General features: G+C 32.9%; 1 protein-coding gene across 1 annotated transcript; it reads left to right on the top strand.

The window, feature by feature from the left end:
* On the top strand, positions 1–27837 carry LOC144840075 (tetratricopeptide repeat protein 19, mitochondrial-like). The gene is made up of 7 exons (XM_078695739.1): positions 1–379; positions 1532–1620; positions 2049–2159; positions 4582–4739; positions 12347–12623; positions 24257–24419; positions 25484–27837. Exons 1-7 carry the CDS (start codon positions 4–6, stop codon positions 25621–25623), a joined length of 1314 nt encoding a protein of 437 aa, XP_078551865.1. The 5' UTR covers positions 1–3; the 3' UTR covers positions 25624–27837.
* Positions 27838–27908: the final 71 nt, after the last annotated feature.

Here is a 27908-nt window from a genome sequence, read left to right as displayed (position 1 = left end):
CCCATGGTTAACAGTTTTGCTCAAGCAAGGCACTTGCTATTAGCTAAATCACTGAATGTCCTAACGATAAATAAACATGCATTTAAACTTAATTCATGTATTAATATATCTAGAAACAAATTTGAATCTAAATATAGGTTTTCTGCTTCTAACTTTTCGTCATGCACGTCCACAAAAAGAGGTTTTGCTAGGCCTAGGCATAGTAGACCCTTATTATTACGAAGATGTCAGTTTGCACTGTATTGTTCTCGTCACGATAGGTCGAGGGAACGTCAGAAATTATTTGGGTCTCGGCTAGACAATAACAGTAATAAGCAATTGTCAAAAAATGACCCACCGTCAGGAGTAGATGATACATCCTTGTTGCTTGGTTTTACAGGTAGGGAGCATTGCCTACAAAATATTAAATTATTGCCGATTGGCCGTGTGTGTGACTATCCTATTTTATTTATATATTATTTAAATTTATAATTGCATTGTTGGGCCTGTCACGCCAAAATCGGTCCAGCCGGACCGATTTTGGCTCTAAATTTGTGGCCAAAAGCAGTCCGCCACTGCCAAAATCTGTCCGGGTTTTTCTTCTGTCAATTTTAATTAAATTACTAATACTATATTACTAGGCCTACGATATGTTTTTTAAGTTGTTTATGGCAAGAAAAATATCCCATATATATATATATATATATTATATATGTAAGTTATCTTGTCGTATAAATACTATAAATAAATGTATTTTTATCTAAAACATGACTTACAGTAGGTGTTCAGTCGGATTTCAGTCCACACACTCGCATGAACGAGTATGAGACGCTGATATTGCCAACTAGATTTTATTTTATGATTGAGTTCTTTTTTCTTCCTAGGCCTATTAATCAATAGTGGTATAATTGTTTTATAATAATTGAATTGATTTATTGATTGATTACCCATAAATCAGTAATGATCTTAAAACAAAAGAACAAAGTGGATTAAAAACAGATATATTGTACACATTTATATGAGTTGCTACTGATAATGATAATTAAAAAACAGGCCCTCAGACCAATGTTGGCAGCCAAAACTGGTCCGCCGGACCAATTTTGGCCCGGACCAATTTTGGTGTAAAAGGCCTCTAGGGCCCATATAGGTCAAGTGTGAATTATGTGTAATAAGGCTAGCTTAACTTAAAAAGACATACTCTACATAAAAAAGTCTTGAACAGGTCTTTGCAAGTGGAGTTGTTTTTGTCATGAGAAACAATCCTTTCATATCTGTTGGGATTTAAACTCGGGACATGCTCTTTTTTGCGTTGATGAAATACTGTAAAACCTCAAAAAGAAGCCATCCCGAAAAGAATCCCCCTCTTTTAAATGCAAAAGTAATCTTAAAAAAGGAGCCCATCTCGATAAGATCTTGAAAAGGAGCCCACCCAAAAGTTTTTAAGAAAAAAGCCCACTTTTCAAGGTTTTACAGCAATACATTTGATAAGGTTCATGCCTTTTTTTTAATATTACCACATGTACAGTAATTTATTCTTTATTTCTTTAATCAGGTATAGTAATAGCAGTAACATTCTTTGCTTTTTATATGCAAAAAGGTGATTTTAAAGATGAAATAGCTGTGTTGATTAGTAAAGCATTAGTAAGTTTAAATGCTAATTTAATATCATACTAATAAACCAAACCAGACATTTTCCATTAAAGGGGTGTGTATAGAAAATAAGATATGGATATAACATTAATTTAAGGGTAATATAGGCCTTACGAACATTCAGAACAATCAGAATTTAAACAATTGTGTATTACGTTAACAATAAATTCAGATTATTTGTGTTGGGATAGGCGCATATGGAGGTATCCTTTCTAACTCTGTCACTGCATGGCCCTGCTTTTTTTGCTACACTAGGCAAATATAAATTTCCGCTCTCTATACTCTAAACCTAGCTATATTTACCAATCAGGTATTTCGTGTATATTTTACAGAGTAATAATTGTTAGATTCTAAAAAAAAACAGTATATAAGAGATGATTTTTAATTAACATTAATAAGATTTGTATTTATTTGTATAGGTTGCTGAGAGAAGAAACCAGCAAGAAGAAGCTGAAGCTCTGCTTCATGAAGCGCTACAAATAGCCCAGAAATCAGACAAACAAGAAGCTGTTACTTACACATTAGATCAGGTTAGTATTTCAGTGTGTAGAAAGGAAGAGGTGTTCCGACATTCCTCACCTGATACTCTGCCCAGAAATCAGACAAACAAGAAGCTGTTACTTACACATTAGATCAGGTTAGTATTTCAGTGTGTAGAAAGGAAGAGGTGTTCCGACATTCCTCACCTGATACTCTGCCCAGAAATCAGACAAACAAGAAGCTGTTACTTACACATTAGATCAGGTTAGTATTTCAGTGTGTAGAAAGGAAGAGGTGTTCCGACATTCCTCACCTGATACTCTGCCCAGAAATCAGACAAAAAGAAGCTGTTACTTACACATTAGATCAGGTTAGTATTTCAGTGTGTAGAAAGGAAGAGGTGTTCCGACATTCCTCACCTGATACTCTGCCCAGAAATCAGACAAACAAGAAGCTGTTACTTACACATTAGATCAGGTTAGTATTTCAGTGTGTAGAAAGGAAGAGGTGTTCCGACATTCCTCACCTGATACTCTGCCCAGAAATCAGACAAACAAGAAGCTGTTACTTACACATTAGATCAGGTTAGTATTTCAGTGTGTAGAAAGGAAGAGGTGTTCCGACATTCCTCACCTGATACTCTGCCCAGAAATCAGACAAACAAGAAGCTGTTACTTACACATTAGATCAGGTTAGTATTTCAGTGTGTAGAAAGGAAGAGGTGTTCCGACATTCCTCACCTGATACTCTGCCCAGAAATCAGACAAAAAGAAGCTGTTACTTACACATTAGATCAGGTTAGTATTTCAGTGTGTAGAAAGGAAGAGGTGTTCCGACATTCCTCACCTGATACTCTGCCCAGAAATCAGACAAACAAGAAGCTGTTACTTACACATTAGATCAGGTTAGTATTTCAGTGTGTAGAAAGGAAGAGGTGTTCCGACATTCCTCATCTGATACTCTGCCCAGAAATCAGACAAACAAGAAGCTGTTACTTACACATTAGATCAGGTTAGTATTTCAGTGTGTAGAAAGGAAGAGGTGTTCCGACATTCCTCACCTGATACTCTGCCCAGAAATCAGACAAACAAGATGCTGTTACTTACACGTTAGATCAGGTTAGTATTTCAGTGTGTAGAAAGGCCAGGTTCCTTGTGCTCTACTCTTTGTACTAGTACAACAAAACAGAAGCTGCTAGTGCTACCTACTTGTTAGAATCAGGTTAATATTTAAGATGCCAAAAAAGGCTAGTTACCCTCTCATCTGTCATTATATATAGAGAGTTTTAGTTTTACACCTTTTAAAACAAATTAACAGTGTAAAAGTGATATTTTACTTATTTATTTTGTATCTCAATTGAAATCAGTCACTGCTATCCACAGTTTTTCATTTATTTGCCTATTATAATAGTACAATACATATACAGGTAATATTTGAATATCTATATATTAGTGCTACTAAATTGGTCACATAATTTTATGTATCTCCTCAAAAAATGCTGAATGGTACATACTCACATTTGGCACACTGATGTTTCTTGATGGGCTGCACATGATAGGCTATATCACTTTCTTGAATTTTACGGCTAGCTCAGTGAGTAAAACGCTGTGGCCATTGATATCAATGCTTAGTACAATCATGTTCGAATACGCGAAATGTGTAGATAATAAGTATCACTGCTTAAAGCAAAAAATCCAAACTAGACCATAATTAAATTACAAAAGTAGCAAAACGGATAACAATGCACCAACAAACAAATTGCAAAATAAAAAACCATTGAAAATGAAATAAAAAAAAAAATGAATAAATATAAACAAAACGAATCCAAATTAAATATTACCATACTATTACCACAATTACAGAAAACAATAATTAACAATGTGTGAGCAATCATTTGTATATGATTTAGGTTTCTGTTGCATTTGATTTATGTCCACAAGCTCTCACAAAAAAACAACAAAATATCAAATAATACACCATGAAAAACAGCCAAAGCATATATAAAAATATATTTGTATTTTATACTTTCGATAGTGTCCGCGTGCATCATCTAATTTGACTACCATCATGTGCACTTTTTTTTGTTGATTTCAAGTCTGTAAGCAGCTGTAGTTTTATTATTCCAATACTTCACATCTTATTTCTATAAATTACAAATTCATATTTTATCATTAAAATATTTTAAACTGCCGACTGATTGACAGCGTTCAACCTGTCCCTATCATCTATCTCTTGCCCTCCTATTCGACATGTACATTCACTTTTTCACTTTCTGATTCGTCCCCTAGATTAATATTCAAACAGCACCATTTGTCTTTAGTATCCTTTATTTTCGTAAAGTCTTAATACACTAAGTTCCATATCCAGTACTGCTTTCATTTTTGAGCTCACAGAAAAAGACCAGTGCGGAGCACGGGTAACTGCTAGTATAAATATAAATTGCATTAAATGTTTTCTTTTTTTCTTCTTCAGATGGCTAACTTAGCTTTACGCAATCACCAAGATGATAAAGCTGAGAAACTAATCAAAGAAACAATCAAACATCTCGTCGCAAATGGTTTTGACAAAACGAGTAACGCTGTTGTAGAACTGTCTGTCAAATTAGCTAACATCTATTCCAAGTTTAATAAGTAAGTATTTTAATAGGATCAATGTGGCATGGTGGTTTATCTGCTTCCTTAATATCAATTATAGGGTGCTGGTTCAAATTATTGCAATTTGTTGTTGACATGACTCCTAAACTGAAAAGTGATAGACATTTAATAATAGGATGGCTATCCACCACAACCAAACACGGTTTGAATTTTAACTGCATTTCTTTAAGGCAAATGTTGTTTGAGGCTTTTGACAAAGCAGACAATTTATCACAAAAATCACAGCGAAATCAAAGAAAATGTTTATTGTGGTCACATTTGTAGTGTGTGTTGTCAATGTAAATCAGTAGGCAGAATGCAAATGATTTGTCAGATGATGAGAAGAAAGAAGCTTGACAGCTAAAATAAAAGAAATGGAAAAGTTTAAAGAAATAAAGTATGAAATTAAATCAAAATTATAAAAAAAAATAAGAAGAAATGCATAAAATCTTATTATCTACAGTAAATATACTGTATCAATTGGCCGTATGTCAAAAAGAATTAATTTAATATTTTTGTTCTGTTATTTTATAGTAAAAAAAAAAGAAAATCATATACATCACATCGAATAAGTATATAAAGTACAACTATTGCATAATATCAAGGTTATCTGTCAATACTCTCTAAGTACTGGTCTCATGAGGGCGCCATATTTGTTAAGATAATGCAGCAGTCAATGATAAGGTTGTTTCAAATTAGATTTCACAATTTAAAATCAATAATCAATTTGATTAATTATTTGATTTTGACATGACATTAAATAAATAGTTTGTTATTGTATAAAAAAATTTTCAATTTGATGTTATTCATTTTTCGATGCAGTTACTTTGAAATTAACATGTCCTATTTTAGTAAACTGACATATAACAATGTAGAATATAATTCTTTCACATACTCTATAGGCAGATCCTAGAGAAAGAAACATCCCCCTACATTTTTAAGTGTGTGAGGAATACTTTGCTATTTGACAAACCCCTAAAATGCAATAACTTCATAGGAACCTGTCTTATACTTTTTTTATACTTCCCCCTTCCCTCCCTCAACAGTAAAAATGAATTCTAAAATTCTATACCTCATGAACTTGTCAACAAGCAAACAAAACTACAAAATTATATATTTAAAATATGTTTAATTTTATTTGCATCTGTTAAATTATATTTTTAAGGCTTTATACTTGAAACATTTTATATGAAAAAGACAATGGCATTTCTGTTTTATTTTGGTATCATTTTCAATTTACCTTAAGTGCCTATCTCAAGAGAGTCCAGATTGCAATACATAAAGGAAAATGAAATTCACATAAAATAGGAAATTTGATTAGCAAATCTGATTGTATCTCTGACTGATTGTTACACGACCTACATGGTACCATTGTTAATGTATTAATGTTGTATGACATCAAATTGTATGGCATAAAAGTGAAATAAGACCAATTTACTAGAATTGAAGTGGAAAAGAGTTGCATATCTGGTCACTCAATTTAAAAATCATCACAGATTTTTATCACCTGTTCACACAGTACCTCTAATACTGGAGAATTAACTAGGACTCACATGGCTTTATTTGTGCTCGATGTCATACAGAATAGTACTTTAAAAATGTTAAGACAGAAATATATGTGACATGACAGTAATTATACCATTCACATCACATAAAAAAACACATTATTTACATGTGCAAAGATGATCAGCCCTATATTCTTTGACGTGTACTTGCATACTAAGTTTAGTTTTTACTTTCTTAATTTTTGTAACATTGTCAAATTTCAAATACAATAAGTAATAAAAAAAAATGAATAAATTGGTTTCTAGCTACTACTATATCTACCATATTACTGTTGTTAATAATAAACTATATAAACTTAGGGCCCAATAATTGTATATTTCAATAAGGATGACGCTTTAGAGGCGATCCCTGGTACTACAAAGTTTTTATTTGTTTTTGTCTGTGATTTGTTCTCTGTATAGATAAATCAAATCAAATCAAACCAAATAAAAGAATGTTTAGTGGCATTTTTGCTGTAAAAGTCATGTGGCAGGTCTTGTTTTAGTCTTTAAAGATTTATTATTAAAAAAAAACTTTCTGTGACTCATCATCCCAAATAAAGTTTGCACAGCAATTGAATTCAGATGTGCTGACAAACAGTCTAGTTATCGCAATACAAACAACTTTATTTGCTTCAACAAGATATTTCGCAGATGTCAATTATAAACAAATTGTGGCTTTATATTCAATAATTGCGAGCAAACTGATTTTTATCCTCAGTTTATTGAATAATCTCCAAAGAGAGTTGATTATGTGTTCCACAGTATTTTTCTCAAATGACTGATGTAATGTGAGGTATCTAGAGGCCTCTGTTTTGGCATTGCAGGCTACTTCAAATTGATGTATTGTAAACACAAAACAGTAAAGTACTATTATGATTTGATTTATATTTTGGCACATGGGCAATAATCTAAAATCAGTTGCACAAACTGATACATAACAGGCATTACAGTGTAGCATTGTAATCTTGTAATTTGTATACTTACTCTAATTCCCAAGGCCTATGGTTCGAGTCTGGCCATATTCCGAACTAGATAGATGCTTTATTTTTGTAGTTTTAGGCCTAAGGCCTAAATAAAAAATAAAACATATGATGATTTTCAGTTTGAATAATATCAACAACATACAAATGTAAAAAATAGCAAAATTCTATTTTGCCATGCAAAAAGAAGAAAGTATTTTGAATTGAAATGTTTATTTCATTTGATCTTGAAGAATACCACAGACATAATTTTTTTCTCATTTCATAAACATATTAGGGCATGTAAGAAAAACAACTCAAAATCTCATTGAAAGGATAAAGTAAATAGGGTAAAGACTTTCCTTGGAGATTAAGATGAAACTTTGTAGTTGATTAATATATTGAACTAAAGGAATAGGTGACCTACTTGCTTTGGTTATAATTTGATGTAGTCTGTTTATTCATTTTCATATTAATGTTCATAATTAATTGCTACTAATTACTGCATACTACAAAGAGGTAGATCAATATTTTTCAAACTATCATAAAAAGTATGTTAAAACTTATAGACAATAAAAGTGGGATGAGCCCATGAAAGACAAACAAACATTTTTACTGTTGTAGATGATAATCCCATTCACACTATCTAGACTTAATTTTCATCTATTATCAAGATGAAATGTAGCACGATAAACAAGAATAATGATAGGATCAATGTATGCTAAATACTATGTATTGTGGCATTAAACTGGGCCAATAAGGTTGTGTGCAATGACTTGGATACTGTCATCAGTGTCAAATTGAAATGTTGATTCGTTGATTTTATTTATGAATAATACATGTTAACTTAGCTTAATCATGTTCCTCCAGTGTTCTCAACTAGGTCATGTTGGTTATTAAGCTGATCACAATAACATTTTAGTATAAAAATATTCTGTACGATTTAAACACCATTTTTAACATTCCTCTGTAAAACATACATAAGTAATATTATTTACAGTATTCTAGCTGTGACATCCTGCTTAAATGCTAATTTTGTTTCAAACCAAGAAAATACTAAGTTGCAATTAATACATAGTTCATAATTAGAGCCAATTGCTTTTGAAAATTTTGAAATTGCTTGAGTAATAAGACAGGAATAAAAAATTCCTGGCTAAACAATTAAAGACTACCCTGAGACTTGGACCATATCACTGTTAGTGGATTGGACAAACTCAATCATCAATTTGGCTTTACTCTGTAATTCATTAAATGCGACAAGCGTTCACTCACTATTTTATTTCCTCAATTTTAATGGTGCTTATATCAACATTAATATTGACAGACAGTAGAGCTTTAATTTAAAAAAAAATAGCTACTCTCTAAAAATCTAGTTTATGATGACAGTAGATGGTATCTTTTGGTTTAATAACACCATTGACTCTAAGGACTTAGTATTTCAACTACAGTGTAATTTTTATTTTTTATAAAGTAAGATATACATCTGTATAAAATATGAGTCAACTACAATATTAATACCAGGCCACGCCCACAATTTTTGGAAAATTAAAGAAAAAGATACCATGGTGGGTTAACTTAAAACTTCAATTTTTATGTTCTGGGCTGCCTGGTATTATAGCATTCTTTAATTATAGCAGCAGATAGAGGCCCTAAAAATAATTCACAATATTCATTGTAAAGTTAAGTGTTTTTGCTTAGTTCATTTTATTTGTCTTGGTGTGTTTGCCAATTCAGCTAATGCTAAATAATTTCCCTTTTTGAGTGGCAAGGTGGTTGCCTATTTCATTTTGACCTGATTGGTACAGGTGAATGTACGGGTAATTAGGGTTTCTCCTCTCATCAACTTGTTACTGTATAGACACCAGATTAGCCTAGTGTAAATGCCCTGTAAAGCTGGCCATCTGCATTCGATTGATTATAACTTGGGGAGCATCGTCCAATTCTAATACGGTTTATAAGCATTCTTTTTCGGCCTACGCTGATACTAAGTGCACGGTATGAAAAGGGTCAAGCTATTTAAACATAAAATTGTAATTGTTTTTAATGGTTGACTAACTTTTAGAATTATTAATATTGATTTATAATGCTATGCATTAACTTTAAACATAGCTAATATATTGATGAACAAATTTGTTGAAATGTCCTTTTAATGTCACATTAATAATGTTTAACGTTGAAAACAAAATTGTATTCAAAAAGAAATATAAACTGTAATTTAAAGCAAAAAAGTCTGGCAGACAATGGTTTTTGGTGAAATTTAACCAAAAACCATTGTCTGCCAGACAAAAGACAAGATAAAAGTGAAGTGATTATAAAAGTTTATTGAAACTCCAAAATAGCCTATTCAAAGATTTGTTAATCTTCTTTTTTTCATGTTTTTGGAGGACAATAATTCTTTAATATTTTTATTTTCATATACTGTACACGTATTCCTTTTTTGTCTTTGTATCTTTTAATGGAAACAAATTTCCGGAAAAAAAGGTTGATAAATAGTGATGTAGCCACATGAAGTTGTGCGATTATCGCAAGAAAAGGGAACAATCTCTGTTCAAACCACTGGGTTGTCAAAGGTTGAAAAAGAAGTCAGGTTGAAACCTTACCAACCGTACTGCTGGCTACGGCCCTGATAAATTAGCCATCTTTTTAGTCGTGTTCTATAGCTCACTATGTCGGTCGGTCGGTAAACACTAACTCAAATTTGAACATGTGACTGGGCCAGCAATGTATATGGCCTTGTTGTAATTCTGTATGATGGATTTTTTTAGAATCAACAAAATTGCAAAGAATGAAAGTGCAATAGAAATTGGGTCACATTCAACAAAATGACCTTTTGTTATTATTTTAGTGTAATTTACCACCTTTTAAAGTGAATACTTGTAACTGTCAAGTGGAAGTACTTTCACTCAGTGAGTCAATCAGAATTATGGCAAATTATATGGCTTATCAAGGGTGTTTATTTTGGGAAAATTGTTGCATGTACAGCTCCCCTGACTTTGGTGACTTGCAAGTGCAAAATTGACAAAATTTAGAAAGAACAATGTACAAAAAATAAGTTTAGCTAAAACTAATTGTTCAGGGATGCAAATCTGTGAAAAGTGAACAGAATTGTATAGGTGGTTTTCAATTTCAATTGTTTAAAGTTGTTCAGACTTTTCAGACCATTAAACTTAGCACATTTATTTTATAATAACAAATTTATATGTTAATTATCTGAAATAGGTTGAGATAGGTTAATAAAGTTATGTTTTTATAGCAAATATTGCCGAATTCTGTATTTGACCATTTCAAGACTAAAAATCATGTTTTTTCATTGTGATTTTTAAATTTTGATCTTTTTTAATGAAATAATATTGTCTAAAATTCATGCTTGTAGCTGAGCTTAAAGTGTTAATTGAATTGTAAATAAATAGTAAATGATTAAATTAATTTTCAAATATTAAATATAGCCTGTTATGCTTATAAAATGATCTCAAATTTAAATTATTACCTGTGTGTATAATTTATGAATTACAATAATTATTCTTTAGTTATTCACATTAGGAAGTATAAGTAATTGGGCTAGACCTCTGGAGACTCCTGACAGGCTCAGGACAGCAACACCCAGATTATTGAAACCCTTATAAACATGTCTGTTTATAAAAATGCAAATCATGGATTAAAAATCAGGGCAAACCATAAAACAGTCAAATTTACTGGAATTTAAAATATTGAAGAGCACTTTGTAATTGTGTTATATTTTGATTGAATAACTAATAACATGATGGTATGATCAAATATTACGTTTTTCACAACAACGTGTATTAAACATTTCCCTCATTTCCTAACAGACCCCAGTCAATGTTTTTCACAACACCTCTACCGTTCTATTCTTTTATAGTAACCAGGGATATCTCAAAAAATTATTTTAAAAATAATAATTTAAACATAGTAAAAAACTACAGAATACTGTTTGAAGGTTTTTATGGGAAAAGTCAATATATAGTATCATAATGCTAACATCTGAAGTTTTTTGTTTTATTTTTCCTTTTGTGGGTTCTTCCCACTTTTATTCTCTGTTTTATATATATGTACATTTGTGACAATTAAATATTTGAATGTAAACATTTGTAGTTAAAATACAATATATTAATACATAAAAAGATAATTGATTTCAATATAAACCATATTTGCTTTCATTTACAATTTTAAAGAAGATGTTAATTAAAATATATAGATAAAACATGGTAATAAAAGGCTATAAACTGTCATTAAAATCGTACTTATAAAATCGTGTTCGTGTTTGGGTAGAGAGGCTATAGACTCAGAGGAGGAATATAAAGTATCCTTTTCACCAAGACAAAATGGATGAGATGAAAAAAGAGGAATGCAAAAGTTTGAAAATTAGATAATTAGGATGATAGCATGGAATGATGAAAACAGTAAGGTTAGAGTCCATACACTGTCCAAGATTTTGGCTCTGTGTGTATGTGAGCCGCTTGATACCCGATGTCATCTCATTATAATACAACTACTGTATACAATTCGTACTTGAGAAATAAACAAATATTGCATTTAGAAAATATGAAAAAACACTTCATACAAGTTATATTTCATGCAGAGTTTTCTTGTTGGCACCCCATTTACAACATCTGAAGTTAAAAAAATGGGAGGTGGTGTTTTTTAGGTCAAAATGGCCCTCTATCTATTATCAAGACATAAGAAGTGCAGTGTGTGACGTCACAAACAGCGGTATCTGTGGTGGCTATGTGAGAGGAATCCCCTTTCCGTTGAGAAAAAAATTATGACCATAGATGGTGTTACAATGGCTTAAATATCGTATAATAGTAAACAATTGGATAAGTATTATTTAAATTTGATATGAATCCTTCTACAGTATACTGTATTGCTGGATAGGTGGAATAAACCCAAGTTAAGGAAATAAGATAAATAAATATGTTGTATAAAAAGAAGCTCTCTATAATTAAATATAGTAAATTATAATAAATATGTATAATAAGAAATATATAATTTTAAATCAACTATGAACATTTATGTTTTTCAATGTAATAAAATAGCAATTATCAAAGAAGAAAACAAATAAATATCTTTTTTTTTAAAGGTACGAAGAAGCAGAGAGTGGCTATGATTGGTGCATTACAACATTAGAGAGTAAAATTCAGAAGGTTGATGATTCAAATGATTTACAGGAAGTTAAGGACGAGTCCCATGAGATAGAAGAGGAGTTTGATATTAAAGCACTATTGGGAATGAGTTTGGAAAACTATGCAAAATTGTTAACAAAACAGAAAAGATATGCAGAAGCTGAGACAGCTTATCTCAAAGCCATTGAAATCTGCCAGAATGATCTTTCAACTGAGGAAAACAAGCACCCTCAGGTTAGTCAGAAATAAATGCAGGTGGAATAGAAGATTAGCATCCCTAAGTTATTGACAAGTATCTATAATAACCCGAACTCCTACACTGCATGACTAAAGCTTGCTCCGTTTGAGATGGACACCTCTTAGCCATTTTGCTGTGTTATGGCAATTTTAGATAAAGTTGTATTTTAAGACCATTTCCACAATTAAGTTGCAGAGATGTCATGAAATAATTATTTAGATGGTGTCCGTTACGGTGGCCTATAAGTGTCACGGCAACTTTCAAATAATATCACTGCAACTTTCAAAAAAAGCCACGGCAATTTAAAAAAAAACACTGCAAATTAAAAATAAAACATCACGGCAAATAAAAATTAAACATTGCGGCAATTTAACAAAAATACCACGGCAACTTAAAAATGAAACATCACGGCAAATTAGTATTGAAACACCACGGCAAATATTAGTAATGAAACACCATGGCAAATTACAGAATGCCACGGCGGAAGTGAGATACCACGGCGGAAGTGAAACCATTGGAATCTTCGATTTTTTCTGAGGTAAGTTGCTGTGACACTTATCGGCCACCGTAGTCTGTCCATTGTACGGGAAACTGCTAGTTCATGATTTCAAATCTCATTTATAGGACATGAGGCTCACATCTCTCAGGCCACGCATCTAAAATCTCATGATTTTTCACCAATCAATTACAAAAATGATTAGGCCAAAACAACATAATAACAAATAATCTTTTAGGGATGTTTCAGCCCAGAAACATTTTGGCAATGGACATTTCGACCTAGTCGTTTTGGATATTATGTCCCAATTTAGGCAGAAAATGGTTGGGGTAGGCAGCAGCAATTACCTCAAACTTGTGCAAGTTGATATGAATGTTAATATAGGTCGGCATCTCATTTGTTTCTGTTTATTTAAAGGAGGAATATACTTTTGCAACATACTGTAATTAAAATTACCACTGATGTGCAGATTCTTGCACATCACGAACATTGGTATTAATTTGATCAATGTTCCCTTTAATCTCATTAATTGTAGATGCTAATTGTGTAATGAGTAGATTGTCGAAAATCTTGTAAAACTGTCGTACTTGTGAGCGCTTGTTCCTCCACTACATATAAGGATCGTATAAAGAATACACGCTTGTGTTGATACAATCAACATTCTGCAATGCGATGCTCAACATACTGCAACTCAGGCATACAGTAGTGGTGCATGACCACGAATTAAGTGGTGGGTGGCGGCATGGTTTCAAACTGGTTTAGCCACATTCGATGATCCATTTCCATGGCGGAATGCATTTTGAGCTGCGACTGTGAAGTTGACCGTCTATATGGCAATAGTTAGAGCTGTTTGCATATACATTCAACTTTACTCATAATTGCCAGTAAAATACAGTAGTTTGATCAATCATTACACTTGTCAGTATTATTTGATTATACAAATCAATCTGTAATTACAGACGACTCCGAGTCACTCAGTTTAATAATCAGGTTTGGGAGTCAGCCAGATTATAAAATCCAATCGCTAGCAGTAGCACATACTACGTGTGATAAATGTGTATGTTGATAGGCCTAGATTGTGGTACTGTAGTTACATGTTTGTGTGCCCCTTGTGGGCTGTGTAACTGTGTAACTGTCTGGCCTATACCTCCCATTCCCTATTGACTTAGTCCAGCCAGGATTTGAAGGATGTTAATAGAATATCACAAGGACAAGCAATGAGACAACAATTTTCTTTAAATTACAATTTTCCTAAATCAATATTTATATTTATTATTTAATTGTTGTAAAAGTAAATAGCACTTTGTAGTCATGCCCTTAGAGAAATTTATTAAACTTTATACTAGTATTCTAATATATGGAGAGACAGGTGTATATTAGCAACAATCTGTTTTAAATTTAGACTTATTTTTATTAATCACATAATTATGTTTTTTTTCTCTTGTTTTTAATATATTTTCATACCGTAAACATAATTCTTTCGTTATTTTTTGAAAAACGACTATATTTATAACAATTTATTTAAAAACTAGATGGTCATTTTTAAGTAACTAGAACCGTTATATAGCCTACATCAATTTTTAGGTTGTTTTTGTATGCTTTTTTAGTAGTACATTATTGAATTTGTGCATAAGAATAGTTAAGAGCATGTGAATATAATAGCTTTAGCAGTGCCAAAAAGAGCTATTGCAATGCTAAAAGCAATAGCAATTTCAATTAAAAAGCACAATTAGCAATTAATGAAAAACACCTTAAGCAGTGAATAAAACAGCATTAGCAGTGCTAAAAAGCGCATAACAGTAAATATTAAAGCTTAAGCAAAACAAAAGCTACACAAAAAAGGGAAAAGAGGTTATATAGAGCTCATGCTTAATTGTGCAAAATTAGCTAAAGATATAAATGCTATTATGCTTACTTATGCTTTTTTATGCTTTTTGGTGCTTCCAATACTGCGCCTAGGTGAATTTTTGATGAAATACACAAAACATTGTATGCTAGCTAATGCCTAGCCAGCATTGTCTAGTTGCTGTAGTAACATTCAGTCATTTTTTAGCAGAATGTTAATACAAATTGGGGAAAACTCAGTATTTTTTCTGTAATTTACAGTTCTTCTATGTTTTATCTTCGCGATCAATTGAATCGGTGCATCACAGAAGCAAACCAATGCTGGTATTTATAGTGGGCCATATAAATTGATTAAAATCGACTTATATTTCACATTTTTACTGTTTAAAGATGGAAATTATTGCAATAAGCCAATATAGCATTTAAATTCACATAAAATGCAGTTTGTTCAAAAAATGTAGGGAATGTGGCTTTAAGCAAAATAATTAAACATCAGGGAGTTGATTTAATATTCTACCAGGGCTGAAAAGAACTTAAATTTGAATTGCAATTAGAAACTTTGAGTCATGTATGTGTTGGTATCCACAAAAGCGATTGTACACTGTTTTCTTACAGTTCTTGTTCAGTTGCTCGAAAGTTGACATTTAAGCGCTCTTGCACAACTAATTCCTTTGAGTTGGGTTGCTTTGAGTTTCAAGTCAACATGATCCTAGTGTTTAGAGTACAATACAAGAAGAAAGAAATATTGTTATTTCTGTGAATAGCACACAGTAGAAAACAATTTAGGCTAGGCAATCTATCATTTTGAGTGAAACAAATTGCAAACAGAGATTTTTCTTTTTAAATGGTCACAGATGAGGAGATCAAAATTTGAGCATCGCACTTCTGTGACTCATCCCGATGATATGCAAATTAGGGTGAAATTATAGGATTACCATATCTCAGACAAAAAATCAACACTCTAGCATTTCCATTAGTGGTTTTTGAGATATGGGACGACTGTAATTTTACCCCCTTATTTGCATATTTCATTTAATTTTTACTGCTAATTTGCATACTTTCAAGGTGTATGACAAAGGTGTGATTTTGGAAATTACAAAGCAATCCTATGCTGGCTAATGGAAACCTGTATCTGAGGCCTAAACAAAGTCTCTACATACATTTTAGTCGAATTATGTACCTGTATGCAAACATTGAGAAATGGGGTAGAGGGTAAAATATTGTACTTTCCGGTCATATAAATATGCTAGTAAACAACTAATATCTTATTGAGTATATGCTTTAATGCTATGCTGTGTCATGGCCATGTAACTAAAGATCTGGTTAAAGTTATTCTAGTGAAGATTGTTAAGAGTAAATCTGGTGATATTACTAAACAACTAGACCTATTGCTTTAGCATCTGTATTATCTTTTGAATCTATTTTGATCAGTCACTGTGGTAACTCATTGGAATCCAACGACTAGCAATTTGCATTTAAATCAAAACACTCGACCGTTACTTGTATCTTTGTATTAAAACATGTCATTGACTACTACAATAGAAATGGTAGCCCAGTTTTTGCCTGCTTTCTAGATGCCAGTAAGGCTTTTGATCGAGTCAATCACTGTTATAGTAAGCTAATTAACAATGGTATGAATCTTTGGATTGTCGAATTGCTCAAATGTTGTTATGAGAAATAGCGAGTTTTGTGATAACTCTGTTTCAAATCCATTTACAGTATCCAATGGAGTTAGACAGGGTGGGGTTATGTCCCTTTACAACATATATATTAGTACTCTTAACTCTAGACTAAATGGTTCAGGGTTGCCAATGTAGTAACATTATTTTGAATCATCTTAGTTATGTGGATGAACTTGTTTTCCTTGCTCCCTCAGTTGCTGGTCTCCAGCAACTGGTACGTGTTGTAGCCGTTTCTGTCCTCTTACTTGTAAACTTGAAGGTAATTCCATTACTAAACTTTTTGGTAAAAAACTCGCTTATATAGTAGTACTAGTTATATTATAGTAGTGCCAGTATGATGCAATGTATGTTGAATAGTTGTAATATTCTTGATGCTTGTTTTTGCAAACATATGCTCCATAACTCAAAAATGTATTGTTGATAGAATTATCCTATATATTTAAGCTTAGAGTTTGCGAATTTTCTTTTTTCCTTTTCTGTTTGTAAGTTTGTTGATATGGATGAAATTTCCGAAAAAAAAAAATAAGTCTAGGAATTTTACAATGCTAATATGGAAGATTAAATTTTGTTTTCTATATAATGAAAAATTACCACCACACATCTTCTTCTTCTTCTTTCGGTTACTGCTTAACGATCCTTAAGGATCAAAACAAGCAGGGTTTGTGCGCATGCGGGGTCTTTGTTATTTAGTCTCTGGTTTCAGGTGATATGTTTTTTAAGTGTTCCTTTAATGCTTCCTTGAAAGATTCAGTTTCTTCAATGTTCTGTATATTTGGAGGTAGTTTGTTCCAATCCCTAGTTGTTCTCGTCACATATGAGAACTTGTAAGTATCAGTGCGTGTTTGGTGTTGGATAAATGATTTGCTGGTTGAAGATCGACGGGTTTGCCTTTGAGCCGGCGCCAGATAAGAATGGAGTGGCAGAGCCAGATGGCCCCCCATGGCTTTATGTAAAGTAACAAGACGTGATGTTTTTCGCCTTAAGGAAAGTGGTTCCCAATTCAGATCTTTTATTAGTTCTGTTACACTCTGTTGCCAGTCATAGTTGTTATGGACCATTCTGGCTGCTCGCCGTTGAATTTTACCAATTTTTTGTATGAGTTCAGTGGTAAAGGGGTCCCAAACCCCAGAACAATATTCCAAGGTTGGCCTTACCAGTGCAGTGTATGCAGTTGCTTTGGTGTCCTTATTACAGAAACTTAGGTTTCGACGAACAAAACCGAGAGTTTTGTTGGCTGTGCTAACTATTCTGTTAATGTGTGTGTTCCATTTCAGATTGTGAGCAATGTCAACACCTAAATAGGTGTGGGTGTGAGTCTCTTGCAAGATCGAATTTCCGAGACTGTATTGATTGGTGATTGGGTTTTTTGATGCCGCAATTCTGAGGAGATAGCATTTGTTTACATTGAATGACATCTGCCATTTTCTCTGCCATATTGACAGAGTGTCGAGATCTTGCTGTAATAATTTTGAATCATTTTTGGTTTTAATTGTGTTATACAAGACGCAGTCGTCCGCGAATAGACGGGTGGTACAGTTTATTCCATTTGGTAGGTCGTTTATATAGACGAGGAATAAGAGCGGGCCTAAGACCGTCCCTTGTGGTACTCCAGACAAAACCTTGGCCCATTTGGAGTGCTCGCCGCCTACAATTACTCGCTGTGATCGGTTTGTAAGAAATGCAGAAATCCAATGATTTAGTTTGCCGCAGATCCCATAATGTGATAATTTAAGAAGTAAACGCTGATGTGCTACTACATCAAACGCCTTTGAGAAGTCCATCACTACAACATCGGTCTGGTGTTTGCTATTTTGTGCAAAGGTGAGATCATGTATAGTTTGAATAAGTTGCGTTTCACACGAATGCTTGCTTCTAAATCCGTGTTGTTGATCGGAGAGAGTATGGTGTTTATCAAAATAGTCCATAATGTTAGAGTGGACCACGTGTTCAAGTAACTTACAGCACACCGAAGTAAGTGATACTGGCCTATAATTGCTTGGTTTAGTTCTCTCCCCCTTTTTGGAAATCAGGGTGATGTTTGCTAATGTCCAATCATCGGGTAGTTGACAAGTGTCTAGTGAGCATTGGTAGATTATTGATAAAATAGGGGCTAGTTCAGTGGCTAATTCCTTTAAGATACGTGGATGTATTCCATCAGGCCCTGGAGCTTTATTTGGTGTGAGTCCTTTGAGTAATTTTTCAATACCGTTTGGATCAACAGTAATATCAGGAATAGGTGTGTGTTTACAGGACTCAACTTGGGGGATAGATGTTAAATCCTCCCTAGTAAAAACAGATGTGAATTGGGTATTAAGTAGTTCCGCTTTTGTGATATTATCTGATATTACTGATCCTTGATCTTTAAGTGCTGGTATGCCAGAGGAGTCTTTCCTTAGGCTTTTTACGAAGGACCAAAACTGTTTTTTTGATCCCAAGCAAAATTCCCGGATATATCTCCTGTGAGCAGTTCTTGTTACTTTAAAGGTGTGTGTCCGTATATTTTTAAATTTGTCCCAGTCTGTTACATTGCCAGTTTTTCTTGCTTTGTTGTAGGCCTTCTGTTTAAGTCGTAGCATCTTCTTGATTTTATTGTTTATCCAAGGGGGTTTGTTTGTTTTCCCAGACATTTTAGTTGGTATATGTTTGTCCATCAGTTCAAACAACTTGACTTTAAATTGACTCCACAAATCCTCAACACAAACAATATCACTTCTGTTGTCATTTTGCTGGGTGTGGGTTTCTACAAATTTGTTACTGAAGTTTTTCATGTCCTGTTTAAGTTCGATCATGTTTGCCTTATGATACAAATAAACTTTGTGCGGTTTATGAGCATTTAGTTTTGGTTTCAAGTTCATTGTGATTACTGCAATTCCGTCGTGATCACTACATCCCGGTATTACATTGGAACTATCGACTAGGGTAGAGTTATTTGTGAAGAATAGATCCAAGATCCTATTATGTCGAGTAGGATACAAAACCTGCTGCTCCAAGTTGAAATCTGAAGTTATGTCAATTAGTTGGTGACAGACATTTCTTGGATCATTTCCTGGTCTAATGGTTTGGCTCTCCCAGTCTATGTCTCCTAGGTTGAAATCTCCACCTAACCAAACATTACAGTTGTTAATGTTTTTGATTTTGGTTAAAGATTTTCTTAATTCTTGTAGATAAGCGGTGTTTTTCTTATCAGGGGGGCGATAAAAGGCTCCAATCAGAAGTGATTTAGCACCTGTAATTTGTAATTCTGCCCATACAATCTCACAGTCTGTGTCCGTATCAGTAATATGTGCGGTAACAAGGTTTTTCTTAAATGCGAGTAATACGCCTCCCCATGAGTCATCACGATCTTTGCGGATAACAGTATACTCATGAGGGAAAATCTCGTTACTACCAATTGTGGGGTTTAACCAAGTCTCAGTCCCTATTACAATGTCTGGCTTATTGATGTCCAGGCAGACAGCAAGTTCTGCTGATTTGTTCTTTATGCTTTGGAAATTTATAACAAGAATTTTTAATGGTACCTTGGCAGTATCGCGTTTAGGCTTAGTCCGAGTTCTTTCATTGATCATGCCTTTTTCATTCATCAAGTGTGTGTCTTTGGTAGGTGGTTTGTTTTTGCTAACATGTGGCAACGGACCAGAAGCTTTAGGCGAAGATGTCGCCACTGGTGGACTGAGTGGAGTTTCATCTAAGCTATACTTTGTACTACTTAGACTAGAAGAACTATTTGACATCTCAATGGTCCATTGTGAGAATAATGATGTGGAAAAATTGGGCATTCCACAATTGCAACAAGTCCATGAAATGTTTGAATTAGCAAGAACTTCATAATTAACAGTGTTCATGCCCATACAGCTAGTGTGAGTCCATCCTTGGCATTCGTCGCATTGGACTGCTTTTTGGCTCCACGTACAAGGATTTTGGCAGTATAAGCAAGGAAAACTTGAGCATGAATCATTTTTTGAGACATGAGTCTAGACTAAATATGTACACATTCAGTGGTGATAATAGGAATTCTGAAACCAACAAGGCACACAGTGTGAACTTGTGCATTTCTACCTACTATAGTACATGTTTAGTAGTGAAGATAAGAAGAAATTATGTTGACAAATGGTGATGATATCAATCAAATATCGTACACTGTAGACAAAAATTCACTGTCAGCAAAATGTATTCTAAAGATATTGGACCTTAAAAAATCATTTTAAACTAGATTTGAACTCGTCACTACGGATGAGTTAGGTTATCCGCAGCGCAGACGCCACGTGCACGTCATACGTTAGAATATCGCGCAGAAAAACGATTATGCCATTGAAAAAATGTTAGTGCGCCCTCTATTTTGTGTCACGTCTAAGTATATACAGTATACACTATATACTGTATACGTACTACATACAGTTCAGAATAGGTGAAAATAAGTGACCAAAGTTATTGACGCTTTTGAACATGATAACGTCATCACATTTTTTTAAATGGTAAATCATGCGAAAGATAATTGATTGACCTAGACAATAAAAAAAATGGAGGAAAATGGAATACGGATAAGTAGAGATGCGCTCTATTAAATGTGATGCGCTATGACGAAAGAGACTATAATCCTATATTTTATATTCGAGTGGCCATACGATGACGTCACAATGACCGGTTAACCATATTGATTAATGATTCGATATCTACAACTTATCAACTTCCAGAATCTGTAATTTAAAAAAAGTTCACCACATAGTTTAGAATTTATGACAGTTTAAAAAAAGGCATAATTTTCACAAAATTTTAAACTTTTTCATAAAAACACGCGCAAATTGTCTAATTCTACGTGCTCGTATGTCGTGATTTTAGGTCGAAATTGTTTAAAAAGTTGATAAAATTACTAGAAAACGCTTGAAAAACATAAATCACGCAAAAAAAGATGTTTTTTGCGACATGCACGTAAAATTTTATACGCGCACGGAAATTTTTGACATGCTCAAAATGACCTGAAACGCATAGAAAGTTGATTAGAAATTGATTTTTCGCATTTTAAAAATTTTAAACGCGCGTGCGCGTGTAACTTTTTTTTAAAGATGCCATTTTTAATCCATAGAAAGTTTGCGCTTAATATGACTTAAATTTTCACCAAGTTTCAATACAAAAGACCTTTTGGTTTTTAATCTATGATCAATCATCGAAATTCATAAAATCGCGCGTAACTTACGTTGCGCAACTCCAACATCGTCGAGAAGCTTGGCTGCAAATCTACAGCTACAGGTCAATCTTATGAAAAAGTTATACAATCTTATGTTGGCCAGAATTAGAGATACGCTGCGAACAAAATTCGTGGAAAGAAAGAAGATTAAAGAAAAAAAAAAAAAATATCCTGACAATAACAAGGGGTTATCCGCCAAGTGCGGATAACCAATTATATTCACTTTCACCAATAAACTGTAATTTAAAGAAAAACTGGTACACTGGAAGCTGGAACAACAGGATTCTGGTAAATCTTATTTATTGCCTATAAACTATTCTGTTCATTGTTCTCTTCGGTAAAAGTGAATACCTTGATTAAAACTACAGTTATTTTAAAATTCATCTGTATTTTTTATGTTTTGCGAACATACTTGAAAACAAACTGATATTACCCTAAAATTGAAATAATTAATTTAACCTACTGCAAGAAATTGAAATGTTTGATTTCTGCATTTTTAAAAATTTTTATTTAATATTACGACAGCATTTTTCCAAAAAAATATGAAAGAATTTCCCAAAAGAAGTTTAAACTCGGTCATGCTATTAAAAAAATGTTTATTTTTAGTTTACAACATTCAGGTCAACATACAAACAAACATTCTTATATTGCCAAATTCATGTAATATATAAGTAGTAATGAATAATAATTCATGTTGGCATGTGCATTATAAAGAATCTAAATGTGGCGTCATAGAAAATGTTTTTAAAACACTATTTTTTTCTCTCAGGATTCAGAGTTTATTTTATGGAACTAAAGTCATAGTTCATTGACATTTGTACTTTTGTTTTACTACAGTAGTAGGACCAAACAAAGTACAAAGTGTCCCATTAATGGGGGTTTACCCTAAAAACAAGGCCATATAGATGGCTGCAGTCACGTGCTCATTATTGTTTACCGACCGACCAACCTACCAACTGACCGAAATTACTGAACATGTTTAAAAATGTTGAAATGTTTAAAAACATTTATATTTTTTTAATTTACATGTGCGTAGCCTTTTGACGTGCTCGTATAACGTAATTTCGAGTTGAAAAGTAAGTCAAGAAAACAGAATCGGGCAAAAAGAGTGCGCAATAACATTTAACGCGCAGTGTGCGCACTCATGGCAATTTTGTAAATGCTTAAAATTGCCTGAAACGTACTCTTATTTCATCGAAAATAAATTTTGAAAATTTTAAGAGTGCGTACGCATGCATTACATGCGCTACGCACGTAATTGTATTGCCATATGATGATTTATGCCCTAAAATTTATGAGTACCAAATTTTATTTAATTGTGATTCATGGTTGTGAAGATATGATTACAAACGTGATTTCGTTAAATCGTGCGTAGACCGTGTAATTTTTTATTGCGCACCGTGAAAACATAACCACATCGATTCCTGGCCATAAGGAATATACTGTGAAAAATTGACTTAGCTAGATTAAACTGATATCAAGATACGGTCAGAAAGCGACTAAAAATTGGGAAGGGGTTGGGGAGTATTATGGTGATAATGTTAATGTTTTCAAATTTATATAGCATTTTTAACACAAAGTGCTTAATTACAAAGAACTATAAAAGAGGATATATTCTTCTATAGAAGACAATAACTACCATGTAGTAGTCATTAAGTTAATTAATTAATTGATATGTCTTGGTGTTTAATTTTAAATGTAAATAGGCTGGGTAATCATCAGAAATAGTCCTGAACAGGGAGATGAGCGCCCCTGCCCACCGATGAGTTTTGGGATCCTTTTGACCCGGAGGGAGAGTACCCGTCAGGGTCCCTACCTAGGGTTACAGGTCCCAGGTTTTTAGTTTTTTTAATTAATTAGTGTTTCATGACCTTCTCATCAAAATTAATGTCTCATTGTTGTGTTATGTCAACATAATGTCAATGACGGCGAAATGTCCCCAAAAATGGGGATAGCTATGCAAACAAGTAACAAGTAATATATAGATGCATTTTTGAATTGAATGATTTTATTTATTATTACAGTTTATGAGCTGTACTGCAAATACGCAATCACCATAGGTCTACAGTACATGCGACTAGGTGGAATAAAAAGTAAAAATGTATTAGTAGTCGACCTAAGAGAACTTTTCAGACTGAAGATCTATGTTTAGATTTAAATATATGATTGAAAAGTCTTAGTACATGGATAGGAGTTATTTTACACTTCATTTACCACAGACAACGTAGCTCTTAAATGTGTTTTTGCTTATATTTTTTAAATTTATTAAATAAATCACTCAATTACTCAAGAACAACTGGAGGTCAAATATCAGTAGGTTGTCTATGTTTAATCTTAACCAGAAATTATTAATTAATATGTCTAATTACTAAATTAAAGTTGTCATTGGATTGCATTATCTTGATATAGATCTTTTTTTTTCAGAATGTTGTTCTGCTGAATGACCTTGGAGCTCTCTATCATCTTCAGAAAAAGTACAAAGAAGCAATAACTTATTTGGAAAAAGCTATAGAAACAGGAAAAAGTGTGTCACACCCATACTTATCAACAGCTCTAAGCAACCTCGCATCTTGTCAAATGTATATGGGTAGGTATATAATCACTATATTTTTGCTAGGTAGGGCATTTGGCAAATCGCTTTTCTTTCAAAACCTTAATTGTTTCTCCACAAGACATACTTTTACAGGAGAACAAAAATCAATCAATCTTTTATGTCTATTTTAAAGAGACTACGTATTTAAATGAATTAAACAATCACTGTGTGTAGCATTCAAAACCTTGCATGCAGCATTCAAAACTGTGTATGCAGCATTCAAAACCTTGTGCATAGCATTCAAACCCCTGTTGTAGCATTCAAAACCTTGTGCATAACATTTAAAACCTTGCATGCAGCATTCAAAACCTTGTGTGTAGCATTCAAAACCTTGTGCGTAGCATTCAAAACCTTGTGCATAACATTCAAAACCTTGTGCATAGCATTCAAAACCTTGTGTGTAGCATTCAAAACCTTGTGCGTAGCATTCAAAACCTTGTGCATAACATTCAAAACCTTGTGCATAGCATTCAAAACCTTGTGTGTAGCATTCAAAACCTTGTGCGTAGCATTCAAAACCTTGTGCATAGCATTCAAAACCTTGTGTGTAGCATTCAAAACCTTGTGCGTAGCATTCAAAACCTTGTGCATAACATTCAAAACCTTGTGCATAGCATTCAAAACCTTGTGTGTAGCATTCAAAACCTTGTGCGTAGCATTCAAAACCTTGTGCGTAGCATTCAAAGCCTTGTGCGTAGCATTCAAAACCTTGTGCATAGCATTCAAAACCTTGTGTGTAGCATTCAAAACCTTGTGCGTAGCATTCAAAACCTTGTGCATAGCATTCAAAACCTTGTGCGTAGCATTCAAATGTTTGTGTGTAGCATAGTCTCTGAAACATATTATTGGGTACAATAACTCAATTTCAGTAACAACAAAAATGGAGTGCAAGGTTTTAAAAGCGATTGTATAAAAATTTAAAGAATGCATATTTATTACTAATTTTTTATTTACTAGCTTTCTTGTATAATATGTCTAAATGATCAACTTCTTTTTACCTCAAGATTAAACTATAGTGATGTAAATGTTAATATTTGCACTTTACTTCCAATTTTAAGGTGATTTTGAATCTGCGAAAACAAATTATAGAAAATCACTTCAATTAGCAGAAAAAGAAGGAGATCGGTATACCATAAAATTGATTAAAGATATGGTGGCACAACTAGAGACAGAACGGTACCTGAAGGAACACAAGTAAAGAAGGCATCTTAGAAATTGCAATTTATATTTGGAAATGAAATGGTAGGGAAAGAAAATAGCTAAATAGCTTTTTTATTGGCCATGTACAGTAACAATAATATCTAGAAAAAGTAATTGTTCAGTTTCATGCCACTAGAATCTGGCTTTGGTTTAAACTAGGCTGGCTTGTAAGGAAGGGTAAAAATTGGCATCTGGTGAAATTAAAAATGGCTAAAGAAACAAGTCATTTCAGACCTTCAGATCAAGTAAAAAAAACTGCTGCCCAGATTAAAGAACATTAATTATTCATCTAATAATTTTTAATTTAGGGGGCTGTTGAGGGCCCTTAATGATCAGTTCCTTCACTGAGACTGGATAGGTTATCCTCATTGAAGATGGTATTAGATAAACAAATACATTTAGACCAAAAAGAAACAGTATATTGCATAAAACTATCGCTAGTGTATAAAACAGGCGTCGGTCCCAATAAAGTAAAGTAGGAAGTAACAATAATAATTTTTAAAAACCCTGCTGGTTTATATCAATGATCACCAGGTGTTGCATCCTATTCTTAAAATAGCCTCACACTGTCCATTACTACTTTACTTTAATAGCTAGCCATTTACTACATTTTCTGAATCTGATATTTTCAATTTATTCGAAATAAGTTTGAGTGTTATTATATAGAAATGCAAACAAATTGTGTGCATAAAGGGGAGTCTCTATGAAAGATTAAATGAACAATAGTAGGACTTGAAAAATATTCAAACCCTTTAAATATTATAATTTCTTGTTGAAAGAACATGGTTCTCTTAAATTTTATATTTAATTTCATATTACGTTGGTGCAAACTGCGATTCGAACCAGTGCATTTCAGTCAATGCAAACAAGACATTGTGTATCCAACACATTTCTGATTTCTATTTGTGAAAAAATACAGTTTCCACAAAATAATGACTTAAACTACCTGATTCTCTATGCTGTATCTTCACATACGACAATATTTTCCAAATATCATAGGAAAACTTTGTAATAGCATCTCAGGGATAGGCCTATGACATGCGGAGCATGTATCATGTAAGGTTAGGTTATAAAGTATGATACTAGGCCATGTGAAATGCTGTATTACATTTTTTTTTATACTGGATAAATCTAACCGGGTGCTTATTAAAGCATAATAGTTCTATAGTATACAGAAAATATAGCTGGACGATTTGATATAAACTTCTGCACTAGTGTTTGTTGTTGTTTAAGGATTGAAATTATAAAAAAACACGAATTAAAGATTCAAGATATTTTAATGTCATTAAAAAAGTGTTCAAAAACATATTTATCTAGTACAAGTCTGCTTTAATTAAGGGCAATATACCGTCTTGTATATACACAGTGTTTTGATTATTTGAAACTATATTATTTTCAAAAGGAAACTGTCTGTATAGAAACCCTCAGCTGTTTTAAAACTGACATCCAACTGTGAATTTGGATTTAAACATTATACTATACAAGTTATTGCCTTTTAAATGTTAATTAAATCATACATTATATACCTACACTAACTTTACGTAATTCTGTAGTCTGTTTTACACGGATCGTTACACATAATTTTGTATTTTTATACTCGATTGGAATGTATTTCAATTGTAAGCCTAAAATTAATTTAATCTGATTTTTCGGTGATTTTGACCAAAATAGTTGTAATCTTTGTAACAGTAATATAGATTAATTTATACAATTTAGTTTATTTTTGTCTAGACATTTTTGTTTTTCATTTTTCGCATCCTGGTTGCATATTTAAACTTTTAACCTTGTCCTACTCTCTGTTATTGTTACCGAATTTGTTCATAATTCCAATCTAAACCTTCTGGTGACAAAGTTAATCAAGCTTGCCAGAAGGACCTTCCTAGCCTACTATTAAGTCTATGTACCTCTTTTTGTTATGAAAATTCATAGAAGTTATAATAACGCAATTTAAATATTTTTTCGACAATATTTAACGAGGGTTGGCCATCCAGCCGAAGCTGATAATTAGGGCCCACTCATAAATTACACACACTAACTTTCCGTATATAAACGTTGGCCTATCAAAAGAAGTATAGCATAATTACAATATAATTATTGAATATTTATTATAATAAGGATATGTGATTTAAATGCTATTAAGTATTACATTGTAATACAACGTTTTGTTTAAGGCCAACAACAAGGCCTAACAAACATTACGTATTGTGTAAACTATGCGTGAAATTGATGATAACAGTATTAATACTCCTGGCAACAATAAACACATTTTACGGTGTGATAGAA

The sequence above is a fragment of the Antedon bifida genome, chromosome 4 (assembly GCF_963402885.1).
Source record: "Antedon bifida chromosome 4, ecAntBifi1.1, whole genome shotgun sequence".
In the NCBI taxonomy this organism is placed as follows: domain Eukaryota; kingdom Metazoa; phylum Echinodermata; class Crinoidea; order Comatulida; family Antedonidae; genus Antedon; species Antedon bifida.
Note: the sequence above shows the minus strand (reverse complement) of the source record. Positions and strands in the feature narration are given on the sequence as shown.